Source organism: Lycium barbarum, chromosome 2, assembly GCF_019175385.1.
Source record: "Lycium barbarum isolate Lr01 chromosome 2, ASM1917538v2, whole genome shotgun sequence".
Taxonomy (NCBI): domain Eukaryota; kingdom Viridiplantae; phylum Streptophyta; class Magnoliopsida; order Solanales; family Solanaceae; genus Lycium; species Lycium barbarum.
The window spans coordinates 2,391,445-2,417,896 of record NC_083338.1 but is presented as its reverse complement, the minus strand read 5'-3'; the positions used below and the strand labels follow the sequence as shown (position 1 = coordinate 2,417,896).

General features: G+C 35.6%; 1 protein-coding gene and 1 pseudogene across 1 annotated transcript; one reads left to right on the top strand and one right to left on the bottom strand.

Annotated features, from left to right (window-relative positions):
* Window positions 1–1,444: 1,444 nt before the first annotated feature.
* Window positions 1,445–5,234, top strand: LOC132625840 (probable xyloglucan endotransglucosylase/hydrolase protein 28). Its single transcript, XM_060340433.1, has 4 exons — window positions 1,445–1,810; window positions 1,893–1,993; window positions 2,925–3,133; window positions 4,426–5,234. The coding sequence occupies exons 1-4, from the start codon at window positions 1,627–1,629 to the stop codon at window positions 4,931–4,933; spliced, it is 1,002 nt and encodes a 333-aa protein (XP_060196416.1). The 5' UTR covers window positions 1,445–1,626; the 3' UTR covers window positions 4,934–5,234.
* Window positions 5,235–9,756: 4,522 nt separating this feature from the next.
* On the bottom strand, window positions 9,757–18,280 carry LOC132624381 (receptor-like protein Cf-9 homolog; annotated as a pseudogene).
* Between the last annotated feature and the right edge of the window lie 8,172 nt (window positions 18,281–26,452).

The window sequence follows — 26,452 nt, the reverse complement described above, 5'->3', positions numbered from 1 at the left end:
GCTAAAAGACATTCTCCTAACATCACTTTAATTAGAGGTACAAACATCTAATGTGTCAGGAAACAACATGTGATGCTTAATTAAATATTTTTTCTTTCTATTTTTAAATATTCCAAGTTAGGTTAGTAATAGTTTATTTGCAAAATCCAAGTTTACCTTTTCCTTATATTTGTTTCTCTTTTTTCCTCATTCCACCAAATTTGTTTTTTTTTTTTTTTTTCATTTGGGAAGGGGGTGGGTAGAGGTTAAAATGCAAGAGCTTAAAAGTCTTCTTATAATTTATGAAAATCAGAAAAAAAAAATTCATTTTACCAAACTTATGATTAGAATTTTCCTTATTATTTTGTACACTTAGTGAGAAAAACCATCGCCAATTATTATAGAGTGAAGAAAAGACCATTTTAAAGAAAAAAGGTTACGCCTAGTATGTTTTGCATGTACAACACCCAAAAAGGAAAAAATAAATTCAGATTTTTTTTTAATAAATTCAGAACAATTAGTTGTAAAACCCAAAAAAGGATGAACTAATTTTCCTTTTTCCCCAACTTCTTTCACTCTCTTTTCCTTTTTTGTTTTTTCGTTTTCCCAACTTCTTTCACTTTATTTACATCTTGCCTCTGTTAATTATTTTTTATTTTAAAAAATCTTTTTTTCTCTTATAGCCAAATTTGAAACTACAAAGAAAATCAACAAAATATAATTAACCCATTATTCACAACCAGAAAAAAAGCCCCATTTTCCCCGGGAATCTAATAAAACTACAAAAGGGACATTTTATTTTCAAAAAGAGAAGTTTAAATTTAAAATTTCAACTGAAATTTTTGTCTTTTTTTTTTTCCCACTGCATATTCAGTATCCGCGTGGAGGCCTAATTAATCAGGATTTACATCGCGTAAAATCAAGACAATGCTTTTTAACATAATTTTTTTTTATTTTCAAGATTTGGACCCAATCTTCTAATTAAGGTAAAACGGTCGTATCCATCGCATCACAATCCTCATTGATTACTCCCTTCGTCCCATAATAAGTGTCATCTTAGCAAAAAACACGCATATTAAGAAATCAATAATGCAATATAAAATTTACTAAATTACCCCTATATAATAAAAAATAAATTATTTTTTTCTCTTGATTAAAACATGCACAAGCAGTAAATTATTTGACATTGAGAATGCAATAATAACAAGTTACTATGAGGCTTTTCCAATCATTATTTAGACGTTACTTTAGCTTATCAGTTTTTAGCTAAGGATAAATTTAAAAAACTAGCCAAATTATATCTTAATTTTCTAAGGTAATATTTATTATGAGATAAATTTTTTGACTAAGATGACAGTTATTATGCGACGGAAAGAGTATTTTTGTTTTTCTTTCTAAACGTTGTGAACAGCTCATACCTAAAAGTCTCACTACCCCATAAAATAAGCCTCTCTTCCACTTTTGTCTTTCTCCTTACATTAAACTGAAACCTCATTTTTCAGTCCCCACTTCTCTCAGTTTTTGCTTATGCATTACAACTCTATAGAAAAAAAAAAAATACACCAAATAAACACACTACTCTTTGAGTGTTCATAATTGATCAAATAATACTACCCCTCTCAATAAAGGGTAAAAAAAATTATTAAAATGATGAAGTATAATCTGTTTTTTTTCATATTTTTTTCTTCTATTCTTGTTTTTGTTTCTGGTTTTTCAAGAAACCTTCCAATTATATCTTTTGATGAAGGTTACTCACATTTATTTGGTGATAATAATCTTATGATACTTAAAGATGGTAAATCAGCACATATTTCATTAGATGAAAGAACAGGTTTGTTTGTTATTATGGGGTTTTGATATTTTTATTAATATATAGTATGTTTTATTAATATGAATTTAATTTTTTGTTTTAGGGGCTGGATTTGTGTCACAAGACCTTTATTTACATGGATATTTCAGTGCTTCTATTAAGTTACCTGCAGATTATACAGCTGGTGTTGTTGTTGCATTTTATGTAAGTTTTTTTATTAACTGATTAATGATATGTTTATTCTTTTTATTTTAATAATAAATGTTAAATCTTGATGATTTTTGTATTTTTTGATTCTTGTTTTGTTTTTTTCATTATGTAAATTAGCAGTTTTTTCAGCAAAGTTTTGATCTTTTCAGATTTTTCTTTCACACTCATATGTGTTTTTGATGATCTTTGAATTTTTTTATTTTTGTTTTATTTTTTTTTCATTATGTAAATTATGCAGTTTTTTTGCTTCCATGTGTGAAAAAGTTTTGATCTTTTCAGACTTTTCGTGCTAATGTAAGAATCTGGATTTTTTTGTTTGTTTAATTTTGTGTTTTATTTTAAATGCTAATTGATTTTGGAAAATTTTCCCTGTAAAGAATGGAAATTGGTAGTTTTGATGTATTGTGTTAATAATGAACCACAAGTTATGCTGTGTGGGATTTCTCCAAATGTTTTTTTTTTTTTGGTTTATAATGTTCTTTAATTATAAATTACTATCAGTCTTTGCTTCCCAAAGGGGAAAGTTTTGATCTTTTTAGACTTTTACTTCACACCCATATGAATTCTTGATGTTGTTTAACAGGATGTAATTAATTTTCTAAATTTGCTCCCTTTTTCCTCTGTTATTTTTAAACTCTTTTTACCTTTAAAGAATGGAGTTTTAGCCACCTAATGGAAATTGGTTGGTAATTTATAAATTGTGTTAATAATGAGTAAATATGTTGCTCGGACTCTTCGAAAATGTTAACGGGTGTGTGTCGGATCCCCAAAGCTAGTGCATTTTTGGAGGATCCGGCACAGGTTCGACAACTTTTTTGGAGAGTCGGAGCAACATAAGTTCTTCCTGGGATTTCTCCAAATTAAAATCTTGATTGTTCTGTTGATTTTTTTGTTGATTTTTTTACTAAGTTTGGTTTGATGACAGATGTCTAATGGAGACATGTTTGAAAAGAACCATGATGAAATAGACTTTGAGTTCTTGGGAAATATTAGAGGCAAAGATTGGAGAATTCAGACAAATATTTATGGTAATGGTAGCACAAATGTTGGCAGAGAAGAAAGATATGGACTTTGGTTTGATCCATCTGAAGATTTCCATCAATACAGTATACTTTGGACTGATAATATAATCATGTAAGTAACTTCCTAGTTAATAATAATATCTCTGTCCTTTCAAAATTCTTTTTCCTAATTTTGTTCATATATGGTCCTGTACAGCTGTTTTTTGCTTCTCATACAACGTGTTACCTTCACATCCAGCTATATTATACTGAAATATCTTTTGTCCTCTGAGCTGTTTTTACTGATTTTGGTGTTTATATTGTGATCTTTTCATTTCATATGATGGAAAAATGGGTTCCTTTTATCACTAAGGTCCATTTAGATTAGATGTACTATCTTATATTTAGTGTCAATTGTTTGTTTTGTTTGTATACCATAGTTGGTGCAATTACCTTATAGTTTGCTCTTACATTAATTCTAAATATAGATATATCATCCTCTTGTACTCCTCAAAGCCAACCATAGGAAACAAATTAATGAGAGAAATCCCTGTCATAAAAAAGTTCTTGTGGATGAAATTTTAAACAGCTGTAAAACCATAATTTGGCATGGTCCAGGTGCTAATAAATTTAGATGGAGGGTTCTTGCTAAATCTGTTCTGTTGATGTTTGGGTGTTGTGTGATACACATGCTTCTGGATTTTAACTAATTATATAATGAGTGCAAGTATTATATTTGCCAGACTTTCTTGATTTGTTTATTTTTCATGGTTAAGCTTAAGAACCATATTTGAAGAACTAGTGTTCGAGCCTAACAATCATGTTAGAGAGCTTCCCCCTTAAATGTGCCTTGAATCTGGATTAGTCGGGCCTCAATGCGGGTGTCAGACAACGGGTGGAAAACCCAAGAAAAAACAGAACTAGTGTTGTGACTAGAAAGTGTGTACTGATTGATATGTTGTCAAATGAATGGTCAAGAGTGACAGGCCTTATGATTTATATGTTGTGTCAATGAATGTGCAAGGGTGACTAGGCTTTCTCAAGATGCCCTTTTGTTGGCATGGGACTAAGGGAATCTTTTGTTTCTTTCTTTTTGTTTATTTTGCTTAAAGATTCATTGCTGTAAAATTTAAGCAGTATTTGCTAGATTTGTTGTATATCTAACTGTACTGCCTTGCTGATCAAAAAAATCAGAATTCATATGCTATCATGTTATGTTGCTCGGCCTCTGCCTGGTGCGCATCTGATCCTCCAAAAGTAAGTATATTTTGGATGTTGGAGGATCTGACACGGGTGTGACAACTTTTTTGGAGAGTCCGAGCAACATAGCTCGGACTATCATGTACTTAGTGATGTTTGGTAAAGAATGCCCTGTCCTGATTCTGTTTTTGTTTGTATTTGTGTTTTTTGTGCATCTTGTTGCAGCTTTTATGTAGATAATGTCCCCATAAGAGAGATCAAGAGGACAGAAGCCATGGGTGGGGATTTCCCATCTAAGCCAATGTCTTTGATTGCTACAATATGGGATGGTTCTGATTGGGCTACAAATGGTGGAAAATACAAAGTCAATTACAAATATGCCCCTTATATTGCTGAGTTTTCCGATTTTGTCCTCCACGGATGCGCAGTCGATCCGATTGAACTATCATCCAAATGTGACGAGACCTCATCAAAAACTGCATCGATCCCTACCGGTATCACCCCTGACCAAAGACGAAAAATGGAGAGCTTCAGAAAGAGGCGAATGCAGTATTCGTACTGCTACGACAAGACTCGGTACAAGGTCCCTCCGACCGAGTGTGTGATCGATCCTAAGGAAGCTGAACGACTCCGAGCATTCGACCCCGTTACGTTTGGTGGTTCCCGCCATCATCACGGGAAACGACACCGCCGTAGCAGATCAAAGTTGAAGGATGATGTGTCCTTTATGTAAAGCCAAGGGTCACAAGTTTTTCTCTATATTGTCACATGATGATGATCATTGTTTGGTCTCCAATTTGAATTTGAGGTTTTGTTATTTTCACATGTGAATAGAGGAGATATAAAAAGGATAAGATTATCCATATATGAGTCATGATTAAATATTTGTTGGGGTATGTATATATGTCATACCTATATAGGGTCCCAGCCATGTTCTACTTGTTGATGTTTTTGTTGTTTGGGCCTCCAATTTATATGATTTTGTGTACTTTTTCTGTGGCACTTTTAATAAATGCATGCATGCTTGCATAGTACAGAGATTATTTATCACATATTGTGTGTTCTTTAAGCATGTTTGTTTCTATTTATAAAAATGTCTTATTATAATATTAGGCCTTTCTTGTCATGTTGTGAGGATCATTTGTCAATGGTTGGCTACAAGAATCCAAAGTGTGATTATGACTGCTGAAAATCTAAAGACCAGATTTTCTTTTCCTTTAATTAAAGAATAATTAGGATTTGAACTGTGAAAGACTGAAAGTTTTAGCTTTTTCTTCCCTCTATCCCCTATCTCCACAATCAAAACTTTTAGAGAAAAGAAAATACCAGGGAGCAAAGAAGTTTGGCCATTTGTTTTGCTTTTGCAAGCGATAAGTTTTTTTTTTCTAAACTAGAAGTCTTGAGTTTGAGTCTTTGGAATGGAGTCGTTTTTGGTGGAGAACGCTTTACCCTCAAAGTAGGATTTTTCAGCGAAGTACTTTCATACCGGAGAGTATTTGCGCAATGTCATTTAAGGTGCAGCCACCATTTAAATTTTTTACATCTGTAGCTAGTTAAGGGTCCTCACCATTAAAATATCATTGTTGCAAAGCTTAAAGAAGTGCGTCTTGAAATTTGAAAATGAAAATTGAGTAAATTTGGTGGATGTTATTGAAAAAACTTAAAAATATTGGCAGTGATAAAGATTGATAGTTCGAACATACATGTTTAGTTTTGAAAATATCAAGAATACATATTTGAAATTTGGCCTTCGAAAACAAATTTTAAGGTAAAAATGTCGAAGATTCACTGCTAAATTTAATACGTGAATTTTTGCAATGTCATCGGGGTATGCCTGAAATTAGATTCGAAGAGTTGCAAATTTTTATAAGTTGTGACTATGGTTAAATGGGGGTCCCAAAGTCGATTATTTCTGCATTTGTTTCCTTTTCAATGCAAATCCGAATTAATTGAGCTCCTAAATAAATATCCTCAAAATAGATACTGGACATTGAATGGAAAACCGAAAAAAATTAGCTATTTTTCACCTAAAGTCTTTTTTCCCTACTCTTTACTAGTACTTGTTTTCAGCAATGAAAACTCATCCAAGACAGATAGATTAATTTATTTGAATACCGGTCTAATAAACATAATTTTTTATTTGAAGATATTCCCTTTTTAAAATGTTAAACAGCAAGTGTTGTTGGCAGTTGAACCTTGGAGACATAAACAGTGTTATAACAATAACCTGTTATGCTCCTTAGACTGTTGGAATTTTCTATTTTTTTATTCAACAAATTTCTTCACATCCAAATGACAATAACACTCTGACTAGCAGTCAGTCACCAAAAAATAAAATAAAAAATTAAAGCATTTGTTACCCTATTTTCCTATCCTTCAAAATATCAAAATTTATTTTGCTGCCACCAATCTTGTTCCAAATAGGAGAACTTTTAAACTTACAAAGCCAAAAACACTTGTCATTTTTAATAATGTAGCAAGCCGATTAGGAATTTTTTTTTTGTTTAAAATTTTTCTAATATATACACAGGGGATAGGAAGGAAAAATAGCAGAGGGGATTACAAAATGAGAATTCAATATGCATGAACGAGGTAAAAGTTAAGATAGACAATGAACTGCACCACATACATTCGCTTGTGCTGCCGATTACCTTAGTATCCGAGGTTGTTTCTCCAACTTTTCAATTGCTATACCACCTCCATTGTGATCGTCGCAATATATGTTAACCAATATCAATGAATACTTTCTCTATTTAAAAGTACACGAGAATTTGGAACTGTTTTAGGAATTTTAATGTGCTTTCTACTGTCATTCCAATTTTCTAGCAAATTTCTCATGTTTTAGTATGATCATGTGCTTGTGGGTTGTACGTGATCTCTAATGAGTTTACTATCAACCAGTAGAATTCTACCAATCTAATCTCTCAAGTTCTTCTCTAGGTACTTAAATGACACAAAGCGTTCTGAGCAACCCATAATTTGCTTAATTTGCTGGACTTGCTAGACAGCTTAGCTATTTAATGTAACCAAGTCCAGCGTCTTCTTGTGTACTTTTAACAGTATCACCTTGATACTGTTTCTTTTAATAAAAATGAATGATCCCAAAAAAAAAAAAAAGAAGAAGAAACATACATCATTGGAATGGAATTCTGCAAATATTTTAGATAAAATGTCAGCTTTAGTACTTTCTGGATTTATCATTGTGTTGCATATCTCTATTACTCTTTTTCTTTCATGTCATCAAGTAATATAACATGAAATTGTATCTTATAACACACACAAGATTTCTAGGACACAAGGAACAAAAATGAGGAAAATGCGGTGACAGATCATGACAATAAATCTGTCTTCAGAATTTTCAATGCCTTGATTCTGATAGTATTTTTTAAAATAACCGAGAAATTCTCGAGAGCCAGCCAACACAAGTTTCAAACTCTGTGTATAATGGACCTACCTATTTTCCCTTCTCCATATCAGGTGCGCTCTTATTAGTGAACTTTGGCAAAGATGGTATCTTTCTAGTTTGTGGTGGCCTCAAATGTCATTATCAACCTCTTTCTAGTATGGACGTTATTGATGAAAAATTGTGATGCTTTATCTTCATAGTTGCGGCAAGGAGTGGCTTCAGAAGCATGGTTCATTCAATGTTGTGGTGGATGGTGCAAATGTTGGCATTATCATTCAACGAAATTTTAGTTTCTCTCAACCTCAGTTTTGTTGTCAACAAATTAAGACTGACGAGTGAATCAAAGTGGTTATTTTGCATAAAATTGCGCAACTGGTTGTCCTGCTCAACATCCTAATAAAAGAAGTTGTTAGAGAGCTGGAAAAACGGGTGCACTTTACTGCGTTTTTCTTAAGCAAGTTCTTCAGAGGTAGAAATAGAGAAAACTTATATGCAAGCATGTTGGTTTATCAGGATCTTCTCTCCGGTGATGAGCTCCTTTTAGATTCATTTCCTTAAACAGACTTGAGAATAGAGTACTCTCGGAAGTACAAAGGAAGTGGGTCGTTCAGGGAGCCATTGATGTAATGAAAGTGAAGGACCCACGACAATGATAGAACGTCTTGAATAATCGACTCGTTTGCCAAGTATAGTCTCATGGAATTTTCCCTCTTTGCCCTCAATTGCATCATAAAATGACTTGTAAACTTTATTATGACAGTCCCTCATTGGTTGTCCTCAGATTCCATTGTCAAGAAGTGTTTCCACAGCTTCTTGTACTAATTTCTCCTGATACATTACTAATTCTCGTGGCGCATATCTACTTCTTATTAATAGATTGGTAAGGTATCTATCCGATAGATAACTCTTCTACAACACATCGGGGGCGAACCCATCTGTTGAAGGTACGGATGAAGACAAAGGTGTCGATGATCAAGCCATCAAGGTTGTTGATATTTTTGACACTTTCAGGCTTCAGGAATCAGGACCAAACTTACATAGCAGCTTGACCATGAGCTTTGAGAGTTATGTGATTTTTACCATTAGTACTGGTTGTATGAAGTAACAATTTTATACTGCAACTTATGTAGAAGCATGGATGCGAATGCTTTATGTGTATTATTTGAAGAATCAACACATATACTTAAGGTGTTGGCCATTTTTCATTAGTTACTTTAGTTATTGTTGGATGTTCGATTTGTTACGGAGCAATTTTCATTTAAAAATAATGATGATTGGTACCTGTGGAGGAGCTAGAGGGGCATTCATTGAAACCCCTTTGTCGGAAATTCACACTTAATGTACGAGGTCAATATTATTTTAAAAAATAAATATATAGAGTAGATGATGAACCTCATTTTCCACATCTTCTCTCCTCGTATATTTTCACTTTTGAGAAAATCGGTAGATCTAGAATTTAAAGTGTATGGGTTCCTACAACGATCTCATGTTAATACTATACAATAATAATTAGGTTCACAATTAAATATTTAGTGAACTTGTTAATATCTATGGAGTCTTGACAAAAATTGTTAACCAGCACTGTAATTCCACCCTTGAGCTAATGGAGTTATCAGTTTCTAATGTTAGAAATAGAAGTATCGATAATCATGATACAATTTCTCTTTGTTTTCCGTCTGTGCCGAGTTTCGGATGATACCAGAACACATTTTTTCTTTGGTTTTGATTCAGCGTACTAATGCCTTCATTGCATTGAAAAATAAGCTCCAAAACTGATTCATCAGAAAACTTGAACATCCCATTGCATAGAGATTTGTTAGTCCCAAGTTACTTTCTTGATTGCCTTAAGATTTTGGGTTAAATGCTTAAATGTGTTCATATTTAGAAGTAATATGCTTGAACTTTGGAGCAATCTTTATCAATTGAGTTAATACCATAAGGATATTTAAGCCAATTAATCATTATCATCAAGGACAGTTTTAATAGGTAAGTGTTTAGCTTGCTATTGAAATCACTTGATGTACTTAAAAAAAAAAACATAACTTCGTCAATTAATTAACTGAACTTTACAGTTGAATCCAATTAGCTAACTAATAATATAGGCTGAATGTGTAAAAAAACTATTGATAAACGAAAACTCATCTCTTTATTCATAGGGTACCGAACGCTTCATAAAACATCACAAACTAGGAAAGTAAAAGCCTTTATTTGAACCCCAACAACTTGAATTTTGCAATTTCCCAAAAATGAATAATTAAACTTAAGAGCTTTAAGGATGAACAACAACAACAACATATCCAGTGAAATTCCACAATGTGGGGTCTTGGGAAAAAACTTTAAGGATGAAGGAGGTAGAATATATACGTTGATCTAAAAAAGAATCTTTTTAAGGATAAAGATCAAGTTGGATACCTTGAGGTTACACACTATTTTCTTTTCTTGTGCTTTTGCAGTCTCGTAATAATTTTGTGTTCTAATTCGTCAACCATCCTCGAAAACCATGCTGGATTTTGGGTTGCCAGCATTATATATATTACGGACAGTACAACAATTAGACCACAACAGTAACCCATGAGAACCGCCTGCCAACTGATCATTGGTGAATCTCCTTCTTCTCTTTGATCTGGCTCAACTAGAGTTGTCCCTTATGGTACCCCATCATCACCGCCACAATCTTTTGAGAGTGGAAATCCTCGTAATCCACCATTTCCTTGGTATGAAATGTTCTCAAACGTATTAAATTTTTTTCCTTTGGGGATGCATCCAACAAGATGATTGTGAGAAAGATTTAAGACTTCAAGTGATGTGAGATATGCAAGTTGTTGCGAAATTTTTCTGCCAATTTTGTTAAATGAGAGATCCAATGATTCAAGTACAGATAAATGTTGCAGTGATGCTGGTATAAGACCTTCCAAGCAATTGTGAGATAAGTTCAATGTGCGAAGCTCAATGAGATCTCCAACAATACTTGAAATTTAACCTTTAAATCTGTTCTTCGAGAGATTGATGATTCTGTTTGTAGTCAAAACTCGAGGAAGTTCAAGATCCAATCCCTTTGTTGTAACTATCAAAGAATTTGTGTAATAACAAGCATATCTATCTGCTACATACTCTCGGATTCCACTGTTCTCACCAATTATTTTCATGGCTTCAAAAAGTCTCACAGGTAAATCTCCACTAAATCCATTGGATGAGAGATCTATTATTCGAATTTGAGCAAACAAGTTTTCAGTCCTTGAATCTTTATAGGGCCATGCGATTTATTTGTTCTCAAACTTAAAATCTTCAAAGAAGGTAGGGCTCCCAACCAATTTGGAAATGTGTCCTTCAACTCATTGTTACTTAAATCAAGAACTTCCAAATATTTACAATTGATCAAAGATGGTGGGACTTTTCCTTGTAACTTATTCCCGTCCAATTTAATGGTGTTGAGTTGCTTTCCAATTCTAAAAGTTGTATTAATTGTCCCACTTAGACTATTATTGCTTAAATCCAAAGCCTAAAGTTCACTCATCTCGCCCAAAACATCGCGGGATCGATCCTTCCAAATTATTGCTTCCCAGATCTAACACCTTCACTATTTTCAGATTGCAGATAGTTGAATCAATCTGTCCGCTGATAGTTGAATCAATATGTCCGCTGAGATTATGTCACGACCCGACTAGGGCCGCGACGGGCACCCGGGCTAACCACCGAGCACCGCTCGTTTCCTCACTCGTCATAACCATTTTACATTTCTTTATCATTCATAATCTCATAATCATAAGACAACCATTTTTCGTTTGAAAACACAAATAATTTTATATACACGTGCCCCTTAGGCTATCAAAATAACATATACAAATATAACATAGTAATCTTGTGAGACCATCTAACCCACACTGCGCGTCTACGAGCCTCTACTGACATATTATACATATAGACGGAACAAGACTCCGTCGTGCGCGAAATACATAAAGGAACCAAAGGAATAAACATAAGCACCTCCGAACAATGGAGTGCTCTCAATCAGCTGACAACTACTAAGAATCTGAATCAAGCTCACCTCCCTGTCTACCTGTGGGCATGAACACAGCGTCCGAAGAAAACGGACGTCAGTACGAATATTGTACTGAGTATGAAAGGCATAAACAGTAACAATATATCAATGAAATATGAAGGCATCAATGAGATAAGGAGGCATCAAGAAAGAGCTATCTGTACTGGTTATCAAAGCTAACTGAAATAATGCATGCTGACTTACTCATAATCTTTATCATGTGATGTATCTATACATATATAAGATGCCCGTCCATGCAGGTACGGTGATAATGTATAAGCTGCCCGTCCATGTAGGAGCGGTGTGATAATTATAGCCTGCGTCCAGGCCTCCCGCGTCCGGGGTATAAGCTGCCCACTATAGTGGTGTGCACATCTACGTGCCTGCCCGGCCGACTATAGCGCGGCGCGGTGTGAGAAAATACATACGTATATATATATATATATATAAAGCATGCATAAGAGCCCAATCAAAGCCATAACTATATCGGAGTGACGTAAAGTCGGTGGCTTCCGACGTCATTATGGAACATTCATTGACATCCTGCCTCACCTTGAAGGAATTAGCATATAAGGTGAGTGTAAGCAATAAATAACATCATTAACATCATAGGATCATCACAACATGAGTATTGAGATTTCTATACTTTACTCATTACCTTGTGTGGCTAATTATGGACATAGACTCATATTTTTCGGAACTTAAGGAAACTCATGGATAAAAAGAGAGTCAAGCTATAAGATTCATGTCATAGAAAGAAAGGACTAGCCTCACATACCTCTGTCGTTTAGCTATGTTATCGTTCACTTGCTCTCCCCAATGTCACGTTGTTACCTTATATGCCAAGAAATAATCTTCTTCCTCCTTACTTTACTACAAAATAACCTTCGATCTCCCCAACGTAAATGGAAACATTGTTGTTCTCTTTTGGAAGGATAACTTGTTGCTGTGTTTTGGGAAATAACGTTACTATTATGTTTCTTTTGGAGTGAAAGTGTTGTTGGTGTCTTTCTGAGGAGAAAAAACGTTGCTGCCATGCTTGTATTTAAGGACCAATATTCCACTAAGTGAAAAGGTCTCACATGTGGTTGCAACACGTTTTGGATCTAAAGAAAATGACAATCCAAAGCATTTCATATTTCATATTTCATTAGCCGTGGGGTCCACCCACCTTTTCAATATTTTACCATATCACAAACTTATCCCAAGTTATTTTCAGCACATGTGTCATATATAGGCCATTAGTCATCTTTTCCATTCCTTGGCAAGGCCCCACGTAGACATGTAAAGATAATACCTATCTTTTTGTCCGAAGATTAACTAATACTTCACTTACAATTCAACACTTAGCAGTTTATCCGTATAATTAATTTCTTGATCTCAATCCATTTAAATATGGATTACTTTTTAACACACTTTATATACTTATTATCATAATCATGAGATATAGCATTAGCCCATAATCTCTTTTGGCACACACAAAATATTATTCCCAATTACCGTCGTCACACTCTTCCATCTTAAATCATTTCGGGACTTCATTCCTCGTATACACTGAGTTCTTGATTTTCATGCTTGGATATGATTGAATTTTCTGGGCTCGGGTAAATTTTCTCATATTGGACGATTAAATTTTCTAGTCCAAAAAAAAAAAATACGGGATGTAATATGTTGCTAATGCCATGCTTAAGTGAATATCCAATTTCCTCCAAATGAAGGTTGCTGAACGTGTATATTTATATTAGAAGTGAAATCTGTAGGCATAAACCTTCACCTTTTCCTCTCTTTTAAATATGGGTTCCACCACCTAAAGCATTTATCATTTTAAATACAACTTTCATCTTTATCTAATTGTATTAGTCACTACTTTGCTTCATTATCATAAGGCCACGTAGTTGACTCCACATGAAGTTCGTTACAGCTGTTTCACAATTTATTTCTCGTCTCCTTATAAACCAACATACAATTTACACACATCATTAATTTTTTTTTTTTTTGTGTCAGTTCACTCAGTATTTTTCACTTCTAACACATTTTATTTTATAATCATGTGGTAAAACTCTAGTCCCTAGCCTCTTTATACATAAACCAAATATTATTCTTAATCACTGCCGTCATACTTTTTAAGTCCTAAATTATTTAAGAACCTCATCTTTTTTTACACCTACCTTTTTATTTGCATACTTGAGTATAACAAAAATTCTCCGGTGCGAGCGGTTCGAACTATAGCCCAAATTTGTTTAACCTTTAACCTTTGACGACACTTACTTATCACTCGTTAAGCGTCACATAATACTTATAGCCTCAAAAATTAACCTTTCCCTTGAACTTATGTCGATTAACTTACGACAAATCAAATGTACAAAAGTACGGGATATAACATCCTTCCCCCCTTTTGAACATTCGTCCTCGAATGTTAAACTAGTCGTGCACTCCCAATACTTCCTTAAATGTTCTTTTATTGAATTATTCCCTTCACATGCCTCTTTCGTTGGTCGATGCCCTCCAATTTATTATAATGCATTCCAGATCTCTAAATAACCATTCCCGTAATATTTCCTCTTTATGTTGCCTCTCGAGGTAATAATTCCACGTCCTTGTCTTTACTCTTCTCTTTATTTCGCAGTTGGTTGACAGTTGTGTTGCGAGCTCTTCTGCTAAAATTTTACTCTTTCCCTGATGCACTTAGTCATAACTCGACTCTTCCTTCTTTAAGCCACCAAGAGATGATATCACCAATCACCTAAAAGTGCATAGTCGCTTATGTTGCTGCCCTTGTGATGCCACGTCGTCCACTTAGCACTTCTACTATTCGTGTTTTTTTATTTTGTTTTTGTTTTAATTAACTAAACAACAAGATAAGCTTAATAAGTATATGTTGGCAACATTATAATACAGGTAGTATATATAGTTAACACGTATGCCCCACCTCTTATACTATAATCATTCACTTGACTTGAGCCACTTAATGAGAGCGCAGGAATTTTACACATAGCTGGTCCTTTGACCATGCAATTGATTTTACCTAGCACACACTAATGAATTAAATACTTAGTCACTAATGACCTTAAAATGGTACCACCTGGAAGTGTTACATTAACACTTATCCATTACTAATAAATTAATTTATTCCTCCACTATATTTCTCATTTAGCCAATTACACAATTAATTTAATTTTTTTTGACCCCGATTCACTTAAATATTCAATCACTTTTAACATAGTTCATACAGTCCACACGATAACAATAACAATTTATCCGATTTCTCGCAATTAATTTCGTAATTCCCGTCTCTCAATTTAACTATGGCCTCGACGAATTTAAATATATCTAGTAGAGCAGGATTTTACCTCATATGCTAAGAACTCCTCTTCTTCCATCATATTTCACTTTAAACAAATCTCCGATTTTCTATTATTCGGAGGAAATCCACGCGGGTATGCCTCTGCGTCGTCCTTCACGTTTTCGCTTCTAACATAAGAGGATATATCTACCTCCAACGTTTCTGCTCCCTTTTTTTTTTTTTTTAAGGGGACTTTGCCTAACTTAATTTTAGAAAAAGGAAAAATACATATTTTTCCATACTAGCTCATCGTTTGCTGGTCATAGGAACATTTACACATACATTCTTAAGAGGTAAGTATATTCATCAATGGTATGACAATAGTTATAGAATATTAGTGGACCGTGGGGTCTCCCCCCCCTTTTGCCATTACTCTAAAGAAATAATGTCTGGTCCTACATGTGTCACCATTAGCTACACTTAATAGTAAATAGTCTCTTGGTCCTATTTTACCAGTGGCACGTGGATTACATATTCCTTAATAAAACTTATCTATTAATCGATATATTTACTTCCACTAGACGCCCCCTTAATCAATTATGCATAAAATTTATTCTTTGATCAAATTCTATCACTGTTGACATGACTTTTCAAGATTTATAATTATTATTATTCCTTTTTTTTAAGAAAATTTTGGCACAGTTTCCCCTGTATTTCTTACTATATTTACAATTACTAACCGTGATTATGACCAGTCGTCATTCCGTATATACAATTTCTGATAACGTAACCTCAATGAAATATTAATCTCTGTAATTTCCAGTAGCATTATTTGTCTTCTCTTGTCGACACCACTCTCTTGCTGAAATCAAAGATCAGTATATAAGGGATACCATTTTTTTATCTTTTGGCTCTATCGCACGATCTCTTAAGATGAAAGATGGTCATTTTTCCTAAATGCCCGGTAGCCTCCTGTTTATTGGTGTGGCGCGCTACACACCATAAACAAGACTCTACTAGACACGGCTCGTAGACACTTCCTAGGACGAACTGCTCTGATACCACTTCTGTCACGACCCGACTAGGGCCGCGACGGGCACCCGGGCTAACCACCGAGCACCGCTCGTTTCCTCACTCGTCATAACCATTTTACATTTCTTTATCATTCATAATCTCATAATCATAAGACAACCATTTTTCGTTTGAAAACACAAATAATTTTATATACACGTGCCCCTTAGGCTATCAAAATAACATATACAAATATAACATAGTAATCTTGTGAGACCATCTAACCCACACTGCGCGTCTACGAGCCTCTACTGACATATTATACATATAGACGGAACAAGACTCCGTCGTGCGCGAAATACATAAAGGAACCAAAGGAATAAACATAAGCACCTCCGAACAATGGAGTGCTCTCAATCAGCTGACAGCTACTAAGAATCTGAATCAAGCTCACCTCCCTGTCTACCTGTGGGCATGAACACAGCGTCCGAAGAAAACGGACGTCAGTACGAATATTGTACTGAGTATGAAAGGCATAAACAGTAACAATATATCAATGAAATATGAAGGCATCAATGAGATAAGGAGGCATCAAGAAAGAGCAATCTGTACTGGCTATCAAAGCTAACTGAAATAATGCATGCTGACTTACTCATAATATTTATCATGTCATGTATCTATACATATATAAGATGCCCGTCCATGCAGGTACGGTGATAATGTATAAGCTTCCCGTCCATGTAGGAGCGGTGTGATAATTATAGCCTGCGTCCAGGCCTCCCGCGTCCGGGGTATAAGCTGCCCACTATAGTGGTGTGCACATCTACGTGCCTGCCCGGCCGACTATAGCGCGGCGCAGTGTGGGTTAGATGGTCTCACAAGATTACTATGTTATATTTGTATATGTTATTTTGATAGCCTAAGGGGCACGTGTATATAAAATTATTTGTGTTTTCAAACGAAAAATGGTTGTCTTATGATTATGAGATTATGAATGATAAAGAAATTTAAAATGGTTATGACGAGTGAGGAAACGAGCGGTGCTCGGTGGTTAGCCCGGGTGCCCGTCGCGGCCCTAGTCGGGTCGTGACAGATTATTTTGAGAAAGGACAAGAAATTCTAGGCTCTGCCAGTTTAGGAGTGACTTTGGAATAGGACCTTGTAGCTGATTGTGTTTTAAAACAACTGTATCCAATGTTTTGGACTTGAAATACTGAATTTTGCCAGTGAAACTGTTATTGCTCAAGTCTAACTCATATAGTGATGGCAGGGAGAATATATGAGAACGTATTAGACTAGTGAGGGAATTGGATGGAAAATCTAGCTACTCTAGTTGGACCATCTTTGATAAGCACTCAATTTGGCCATTCAAGTTGTTTTCCCCAAGATATAAGCTTGTTATGCTGAAGAGATTCCATATAGGTTTAGGAATGGGCCCTGAGAGATCTGAAGACCTCATGTACAATATTTACAATGAAGTTAAATAGCTAAATGATTCAGATATCCTACTAGTAAAATTCATGCCACTGAGAATTAAATATACGAGAGATGCACTGCTATTCCATTTGGTTGTGGGAAACCCAACAGTGAGCTGGGTATTGGATGATAAATCAAGATGTTGCAAGTTGGAAAGGTGGAAAACTCTTTCGGGCAATATACCAAATAACTGTGTGTCTGGAAGCCATAGAGTTATTAGAAAAGAAGAGAAATTTAAAGGAATGGTGGAAGAGATGTTCTCAAGGCTAAGGTCAAGCTCTTTTAATTGGGTCAAGTTCTTAAGGAGCAATTTAAAATTGTGAGGTTTAAGTCTAAGCCCAAGATCAGAGATTTGAAGATCCCGATATTTAGAAAGATGAGAGACTTCAAAAGGGATTAGACGAGAAAAACTTGAAAACGACAAACCAAGATGCATCAAACTAGAAAACTCACCAAATTTAGGTGAAATGAGTGACCCGGAAAAATCATTAAGAGACAAATAAAGCCTTTTGAGATAGGAGAGTTGAAAGAGGCTACTGTTAGAATAAAACTTGCCTTGAAGTTGGCTGCAAGTGAGGTTGAGCTCAATCACCTATGCAGTCATCTCGTCACAGTTTACTCCATCCCATGAGCAACAATCTGTGCTCTTGTTCTATGATAGTGTTTTTGGCTATGAATTAATTTGGTCGTTTGTACTGTTGAAACAATCATCAGAAGCATTAGGATTTGTGGTAAAGATGTGCTTGAATTGAAGAAGAGCAAGGGTTTGATCATTGGGGAACAAATGAGGTAAGGATGAAGAGGAAACAAGTTGACTGAGAAAGGCTATATATGGCAGAAAAAATGCAAGTTTTTGATAACCCATTTCTGTACTAAAAATTATAAAAATTTAGTTGGTAGAGAAGAAATCAAGAAACTTTTTCTTTGTTCCTCTATTCAATAATACTGAGTTATATATAGCAGAAAGCAAAGAACATTTACTATTGTAGCTTTGGAGTATTCAATACCAGGAAGGTCACCTAGTCATTTTCAGATTTAAATTTTTGATTGGTTAGGATGAGAGTGTTGTCACACCCCATTTTAACCGGGTCGATTTAGGAGTATGACGTATTGGTGATTCCTGTTTATTTTTTTAAGGAGTCGCCACCTAATTAATTTAACGATGAATTAGGACATCTAAATGTTAACTAAGGTAAAGTTGAAACTAAACCTCTGTTAATAGTCTGCTTAACCAGTGTGATTCTAGGTAAGAGCTCTATATTATCCTAAAGGGAAGGGATTAGGCATCCTTTAGGATCCGTTAACTTACGGTTATCCGACCAAACTTAGGTTAATTAATTCAGATTAAATATAATGCTTAAATCTTAAGAAAAAAATAGGTTGTAAATGTTGTTGAGGTTCTAAAGGAAAGCATAATGATGCTATTTAAACTAACTTGAAAAATACATAGTAGTCCACTTAAAAAATAAAACTTATAAATGTTGTTAAGCTTGAGATGATAATTTTATTATAAAATGAGGCTTGCAAAATATAATAATTTGTACATAAATAGAACCCTTTAAGAAAATACCTAACCAATTTAAACTTAGAGTAAAATTACATCATACGAGTGCAATGGCGTAGAAAATCATAGACTTAAAATAGGATGCAAAAGATGATAAATTTTCCCTTTTTTTTTTAAACTTTATTTAATTATGCTTGGTTAAAATATATATGATTGATTCAAACTTGAAGAGTTATTTATGAAAATAATACTTGAATTTATATTTGAGTATTAACAATGCTTTTGAAATGTCTATGATAGTAAAATATGATTTCTTTTACTTAAAATATATGATCATGCCATTTTGCAAATCAATTATATAAAATAAAATAAATATTAGATGTTTTAACATGAAAAGAAAACAATAAAACTTATGGAATTAATTTTAATCTTCTTTAAACTAACTACCCATTACTAAAAAAACTAAGCCTACTAATTAATTTAAGAATCATCTAAGTTCAGGAAAATGAAAAAATAAAAAGAGTATTAGTTGCACAAATACAAATCAAATGTATAAAATGAGATAAGGAAGCAAGAAATATTAAATGGGCTGTTGATTGCTGCTGTTGGGCTTTTAGCCCAATAGTTCCTTTATATAGCCTGTTGCGGCTGTTGTTGTCAATTGGGCTTCGGCCTAGAAGTTTATTTCTTTAGAATGAGCTGCAGACAGGGATGGGTTGATGAAGAGATCTCGTTGGGCTTTTAGCCCCAACATCAAATGCGGAGGAAGAACGAGTCTCTCGGACTCGTATATGTGAGGTTCATGCAAAAAAAAAAAATGAAAGAAAAGAGAGAAAAGAATTAAGACATAACCCATAAATACGACTAAACATGTATAATGCAAATTCAAGGTGGACAAGTGGATTATGCATATTTGCAATGGATAACCATACGGGGAGGGACACGATATGCAGTACCCTGCTAACAGACGTGTGCATTTGAAGCATAAATGTAAACCAAACAGACAGCAGGCATAGAATTTGGTCATGTGAACAGGCCTTTGGCATCTTCCTTTTTTAACACATTAGCTGGACATAGTAATCTCAACATCTTTATAAATCCCAGCAAAACATCATACAAAGGCATGTACCCATCTAATCCTAGAATCTTCTTAAGTGAGCCTAATCAGGTTTACATTTAACAAGGAATGATCACATAGTATTGGTACCGGTTCACGAATGCTGAAGTTAAATCTGAATCCTTTTAATCCCTTTAAAGCATATTATGAGACTTGTGATGCACAACAAACCAAATGACATAGAACACATATCAGAGACAGAATTCACTAAGTGAGCATATAGGTGGTCTGGTTCCTATATTAAGCCAAGTAAATGTCATTTCTAACTTCAATGGATACCATTTCAGGTCCAGCAGACATAAGAGTTCCATTTTTTTCACCAGTAACACATTCTGAGAATAATATTTGATTCCGGGAACACCACAGGAAAATCATTCTTGTAAATCAAATACATAGGTCACAAATGACTCTGGACTTAATAAACGGGGTACAGGTATGTCTCAGGCAGTCAAGATTAATTCCCATGCTAGTTAAAACCAGACAAAGAGTTGAGTACACTAATTATAGTGTTAAAACAGGAAAACTTATACACTGTCTAATGTATATTTAACCATATTGATCAAGTCCAACACACATCAATCCAGATTTGACGCAAACAGTCAATAGGATTACCAAGCATAGCACATTTTAATCATATTAGCCTGATTAGCAGATTTCTAGGCCATACATGGACATACACTCATCTGACGTCATAACATTGAGCCAACAGACCCAAGTTCCAGAAAATAGACGAGGATTAATATCATTCTTCTAACAATAGGCAAAAGTAAACCAAATAGGCATGATAATGGTCTTTATTAGGCCTTAATCAGATGAGATCCCAACTAAACAAGTGGTGTTGAAACACTTTGGACATGTTTAGCTTAGGACAAATAACATGATTCGAACAAGCTCGGATACTTAACCTTAACATACTTAGTCCTTTTACAATGTCATCATCTCATTTAATCTGGCTATGAGACTTCATTAATGAATGAACTAACAGGATAGTGAATAGGATTATATCATATGCTTAGGAAAATGATGAGCAGGAATCGGACTGATATGCACCTTACAGTAGGCTTTAAACTAATGACACCTGAATTATTCTAAACAATGATTAAATCAATGAAACTCTACTAAATCCGTATATGAACATGTTTAACTAGAAACAAACTGAGCTAAACTAACAAATAAGACAAGCTTAACTAACATCAACTAAGCTAGCTTATTACCATGCTTAACTCGACAGACTAAATTAACATGTTTTAATCACATAATAACAAATTAAAATAACACAGAGCAGCTAAGAAAAAATGAAGAATTACCTTCTTCGGGTGCAGCGAAGTGAGGCGAAGGTCTCGATATCCACTCGAACACTATCGAATCCGAGCTTGCGATGCTCGGGTTCACAATGATACCAAAACCAATGAAAATGGAATAGAATTGATGTAGTATTCTGATTTGATAAATAAACAAGATCAAAGTGCTAATAGAACTCGGAATTTAGGTGATTAAAAGACTCATATTTTGGAGATTTTCAGGATTTCAAGAACAGCGAAAAAAAAAAAGCTTGTTTCAGAATTTAATTTCAGGGGGGGATTTTGCGATTCGAAAGCCTCAATTTTCCCCGGGGGGTTTTCCAGCCTCCGTATTTTTGAGGGAAAAGGGTGGGTTTTTTTTCTATCAGTCCCCCCTCCGATGACTTATCCAACCTCTATTTATAGCGATTCTAGGGCTTATTACAAAGAAGAGAGAGAGGAGCGGGTGGTGTGACGAAGTGGGGGACAAAGTGAAGTGGTGTGACGGTGTCGGAGCAGTGGAGGCGTGGGTGTAACGTGGTGAAGTTGAGTGGAGCAGAGGGGAGTGGGATGTCAGATGGTGTCGGGGTGAGTGGGATTTCGATGGGATGTCGGTGACGAAGGTGGTGAGGTGTCAGTGAAGTGGGGCGTGGTGGAGTTAGTGGGGTGTCAGAGGGTAAGGTGGGTGTAGGTGATGGAGGCGACGGAGAGATAGATGGAGATGGCGGAGATGGGAGGAGAGAAGAAAGGGACGAAGAAGAGGGAGGCGGAGGTAACGTGGTGGCGACGGTGGTGATGGTGGTGATAAGAAGGGAGGAGATAGCTAGGGTTTAGGGGTAAAGGGGAGGAAGATGAGAGGATGGCGAAAAGGAGGTGGTGGAGATGACGATGAAAATGGGGAGGGAGACGAGGAGAGGAGGTGAGGAGGGAGCGGCGGAAGAAAGTGGGGCAAATGAAGGGGAACCCTAAAAGGGTTCCCTTATTCAAATGACAAAATGGATCGGACCCGGTCCACGAGTGGACCGGGTCAATTTTAGACTGGGTATTAAAACAATAGGCTAATAAATTAAAACACGAATTATTCTAAAAATTGAGATAAGAGATATGGACTAGTCCAAAAAAATATTAGGAGTCAATCGGGATTTGATTTGGAGCCCGGTAAGTCAAAATACGGACCGAGTGCAAGAAATAGTTTGGCTTCTAAATTTAAATAAAAGACTTGTTTAAATAACTTCTGTTAAAATATTGCTCAATATGGAATATGTCGTCATTAATGCTTAGATAAAAATGGCGTTGTAATAGCAGTGCAATAATATTGCGAAAAATCCACAGTAAAATAAATACTATTATTTAATTATGCAAAGATAAATGCGATGCGTGTGCGTAAGCTGGTAAAATGCCGAAATGATAAAAAATTATGAATTATAATAATAGTAATATATAATAATGATAATAATAATAATAATAATAATAATAATAATAATAATAATAATAATAAAATGCGGTAATAGTAATAAGAATAATTAATAGAATAATGCAATAGCGGTATTGATAAGAGGCTAATAATTATAGTAAACACATAATATATATATATTTTTTATTTTTTCCAAAAAAAATATTAGAAGCTTAAAAATAGGTATTTTGGCAGAGAGGCGGGACAAAATTGGGTGTCAACAACTTGTCCCTCTTTGCCCGGTAATGATGAAAAGAGTTGTCGGGCAAAGACGTTGACTCAATAGCCTATTTTGTCCCGGCTAAAGGAAATCTGAGAGGATTATGACCGAACTCCGGTCTCTGAGTTGCCTACATATCTCGGGCTATACGAGAATCAGGTCGAGTGTAGTTCTGGGACAATTACGACATTTGAACCCCAATTGGCGCAAAACTTGCAAAATATTGTCCCAGTGCTGAATTATGATAACACTGGGTATTGTGATAGAAACTTTAGAATTCTGAAAATTGAATTGCTGGAACGCAAGAGAATACTTGCAATTAGAGACGAGTGTTCGAGGTAGATCTTTGACCCGTGTCGGGAAGTTTGATTATCCTTCCCGACAACTTGCCCCAGTTCGCTGCCGAAGAAATAGTTCCACGATTTGATGTGTGATGCCAACTTTGATGTTGTCAAAAGCCACCAGCTAAAAACAATTGTTAGCAATAAAGAAATATATGTAAATAAGACAGGGTTGGAGAAGTTACACTTGCAGCCCCTGTTTCGAAAGTTGAATCCACATTCGGAGGTGGATGCCGGAACTGAAATATAAGATACCCGCATTCGGAGGTGGGTGCCTGAACTTGAAATATAAGATACCCGCATTCGGAGGTGGGCGCCTGAACTTGAAATATGAGATACCCGCATTCGGAGGTGGGCGCCTGAACTGAAACATAAGATACCCGCATTCGGAGGTGGGCGCCTGAACTTGAAATATAAGATACCCGCATTCGGAGGTGGGTGCCTGAACTGAAATATAAGATACCCGCATTCGGAGGTGGGTGCCTGAACTTGAAATATAAGATACCCGCATTCGGAGGTGGGTGCCTGAACTTGAAATATAAGATACCCGCATTCGGAGGTGGGCGCCTGAACTGAACATTGAAATACCCGCATTCTAAGGTGGGCGCCTAAATTGAAGATTGACATACCCGCATTCTAAGGTGGGTGCCTAAAATTGATCATTGAAATACCCGCATTCTAAGGTGGGTGCCTGAATTGAACATTGAAATACCCGCATTCTAAGGTGGGTGCCTGGATTGAAATTGACATACCCGCATTCTAAGGTGGGTGCCTAAATTGAACATTGAAATACCCGCATTCTAAGGTGGGTGCCTGAATTGAACATTGAAATACCCGCATTCTAAGGTGGGTGCCTGAATTGAACATTGAAATACCCGCATTCTAAGGTGGGTGCCTGGATTGAAATTGACATACCCGCATTCTAAGGTGGGTGCCTAATTTGAACATTGAAATACCCGCATTCTAAGGTGGGTGCCCAATTTGAACATTGAAATACCCGCATTCTAAGGTGGGTGCCTGAATTGAACATTGGAATACCCGCATTCTAAGGTGGGTGCCTGAATTGAACATTGAAATACCCGCATTCTAAGGTGGGTGCCTGAATTGAACATTGAAATACCCGCATTCTAAGGTGGGTGCCTTGATTGAAATTGACATACCCGCATTCTAAGGTGGGCGCCTTGATTGAAATTGACATACCCGCATTCTAAGGTGGGCGCCTAGATTGAAATTGACATACCCGCATTCTAAGGTGGGCGCCTAGATTGAAATTGACATACCCGCATTCTAAGGTGGGCGCCTAGATTGAAATTGACATACCCGCATTCTAAGGTGGGCGCCTAGATTGAAATTGACATACCCGCATTCTAAGGTGGGCGCCTAATTTGAACATTGAAATACCCGCATTCTAAGGTGGGTGCCTGAATTGAACATTGAAATACCCGCATTCTAAGGTGGGTGCCTGTATCATGTCCACTTCCCATGGTGCAAAAATGTAAATCCACATCCACTTTCAGGGTGCAGAAAAATAAATCCAAGTCCACTTTCACAGTTCAAAATATAAATCTACGTCCGCATTTCACGGTACAAAATATAAATCCACGTCGACTTTGACGTCCGTATTATACGGTACAACAGTAAATTTACATCTACTTTCACGTCTGCATTATACGGCGCAAAAATAAATTCACTTTTACTTTCGAAACATAAATCTGTATCCACTTTCTACAATTATATGTATATTTCTGTAATATAATTCTACTCCCACTCCCATACTCGTATCCACAATATAAATGTAAATCCACGTCCACTCTAGAGATAATATTGTAAAAAGATATCCACATCTTACTCGATCTCCCATTGTGACGGGGGTTAAATCTATAATTAACCCCACAATTTGATATACGATGCAATATTTCGATCTTGTTATCTTATTAACATACTTCATTCTAAAAGAATTTGATAATGATTTGAACATGTATGAAGTGATGACGAAATTGAGGAATTCTAACCAATAACAGGTGATCAAGGTCAGTGTCCATGATTATATGTATTCGATCCATCGATGAATGTCACGAGCTAAAACAACTGTTAGTGATAAGAATCAATAGCTGGGTCTAAAAGAATTATACTTACAGCCCTTGGTTGAGAAGATGAACTTGTGTCCACTGTTGCAATTGAAATTTCGTGATGAGTGGAACGACGCCCACCGTTCGGCATAAGCTACCTTTGCATCCACGCTGAAGAGTATTTGCATTTTGAAGAAAGTTAACTTTTTGATCACGCCCATAATTTAATACATGCACCGTGTTCATGTTAATTGGACCTGTCTCAACAAAGAAAAATTGTGAGTTTAAAAGAAAATTGGTTGACTTGTGCATGTCGGGGAAACTTGGCCCTTGAATTGACTTTTGTCTCGGTCGCGTCCGCGTTCTTCGATGTCTCACCACATATCTTGCTTTGCCGGGGAGTTTCAGTTATAAAAAAAAATGTATTTTGAAAATAAAAGTAATGAGATTTAGATGACTTTGAAAGGAAATACTTAGTGGCTCTAATATGTAACATGATTAAGAAGACTCAATTTTTGAATTTACTCACATTTTAGAAATATGGATGGACTTTTGTTTAAGACCACTTTTATGCTACTTCTAAAAATTTGTCCCAGTTTCAGTCTTAGAGATGCTTGATTCTGGACAAATGAAAAATAAGAACTTATAATGAAAGTTTTCGAAAGTGATTTGACCGACTTCGAAATTTGTCCCAGTTTCAAGTCCTGGAAACGCTTGGTTCTAAACGATCGAAAAGTGAGAAAGTTGTAATGAAAAATTTTTGAAAGTGATTTGACCGATTTCAAAAATTTGTCCCAGTTTCAAGATACTAAGACACATGAATTTAAGTAGTGGGAAGACCAAGTCTTGTATAAAAATCCTTATGTATTTTATAAGAACCAAAATGTTTGGACAAACTGAAGATAAAAATTTTAAGATAGAAGGGCCGAACCCGCCTCGGGTTGCCTACGTATCCAAAAGGAAATCAGGCCACACGTAGTTCCACCCATACAACAAAACACTGAAATATTTTGAAAAAGTGGCCGAACCCGATGTGGGCTGCCTACGTATCCA

Bases quoted from the DNA above. Each gene is read 5' to 3' on its own strand.
- LOC132625840 (XM_060340433.1), top strand. From the start codon at position 1,627: ATGATGAAGTATAATCTGTTTTTTTTCATATTTTTTTCTTCTATTCTT. The intron at 1,811-1,892 runs GTTTGTTTGTTA...TTTTTGTTTTAG, and splicing joins TTCATTAGATGAAAGAACAG to GGGCTGGATTTGTGTCACAA. The intron at 1,994-2,924 runs GTAAGTTTTTTT...GTTTGATGACAG, and splicing joins GTGTTGTTGTTGCATTTTAT to ATGTCTAATGGAGACATGTT.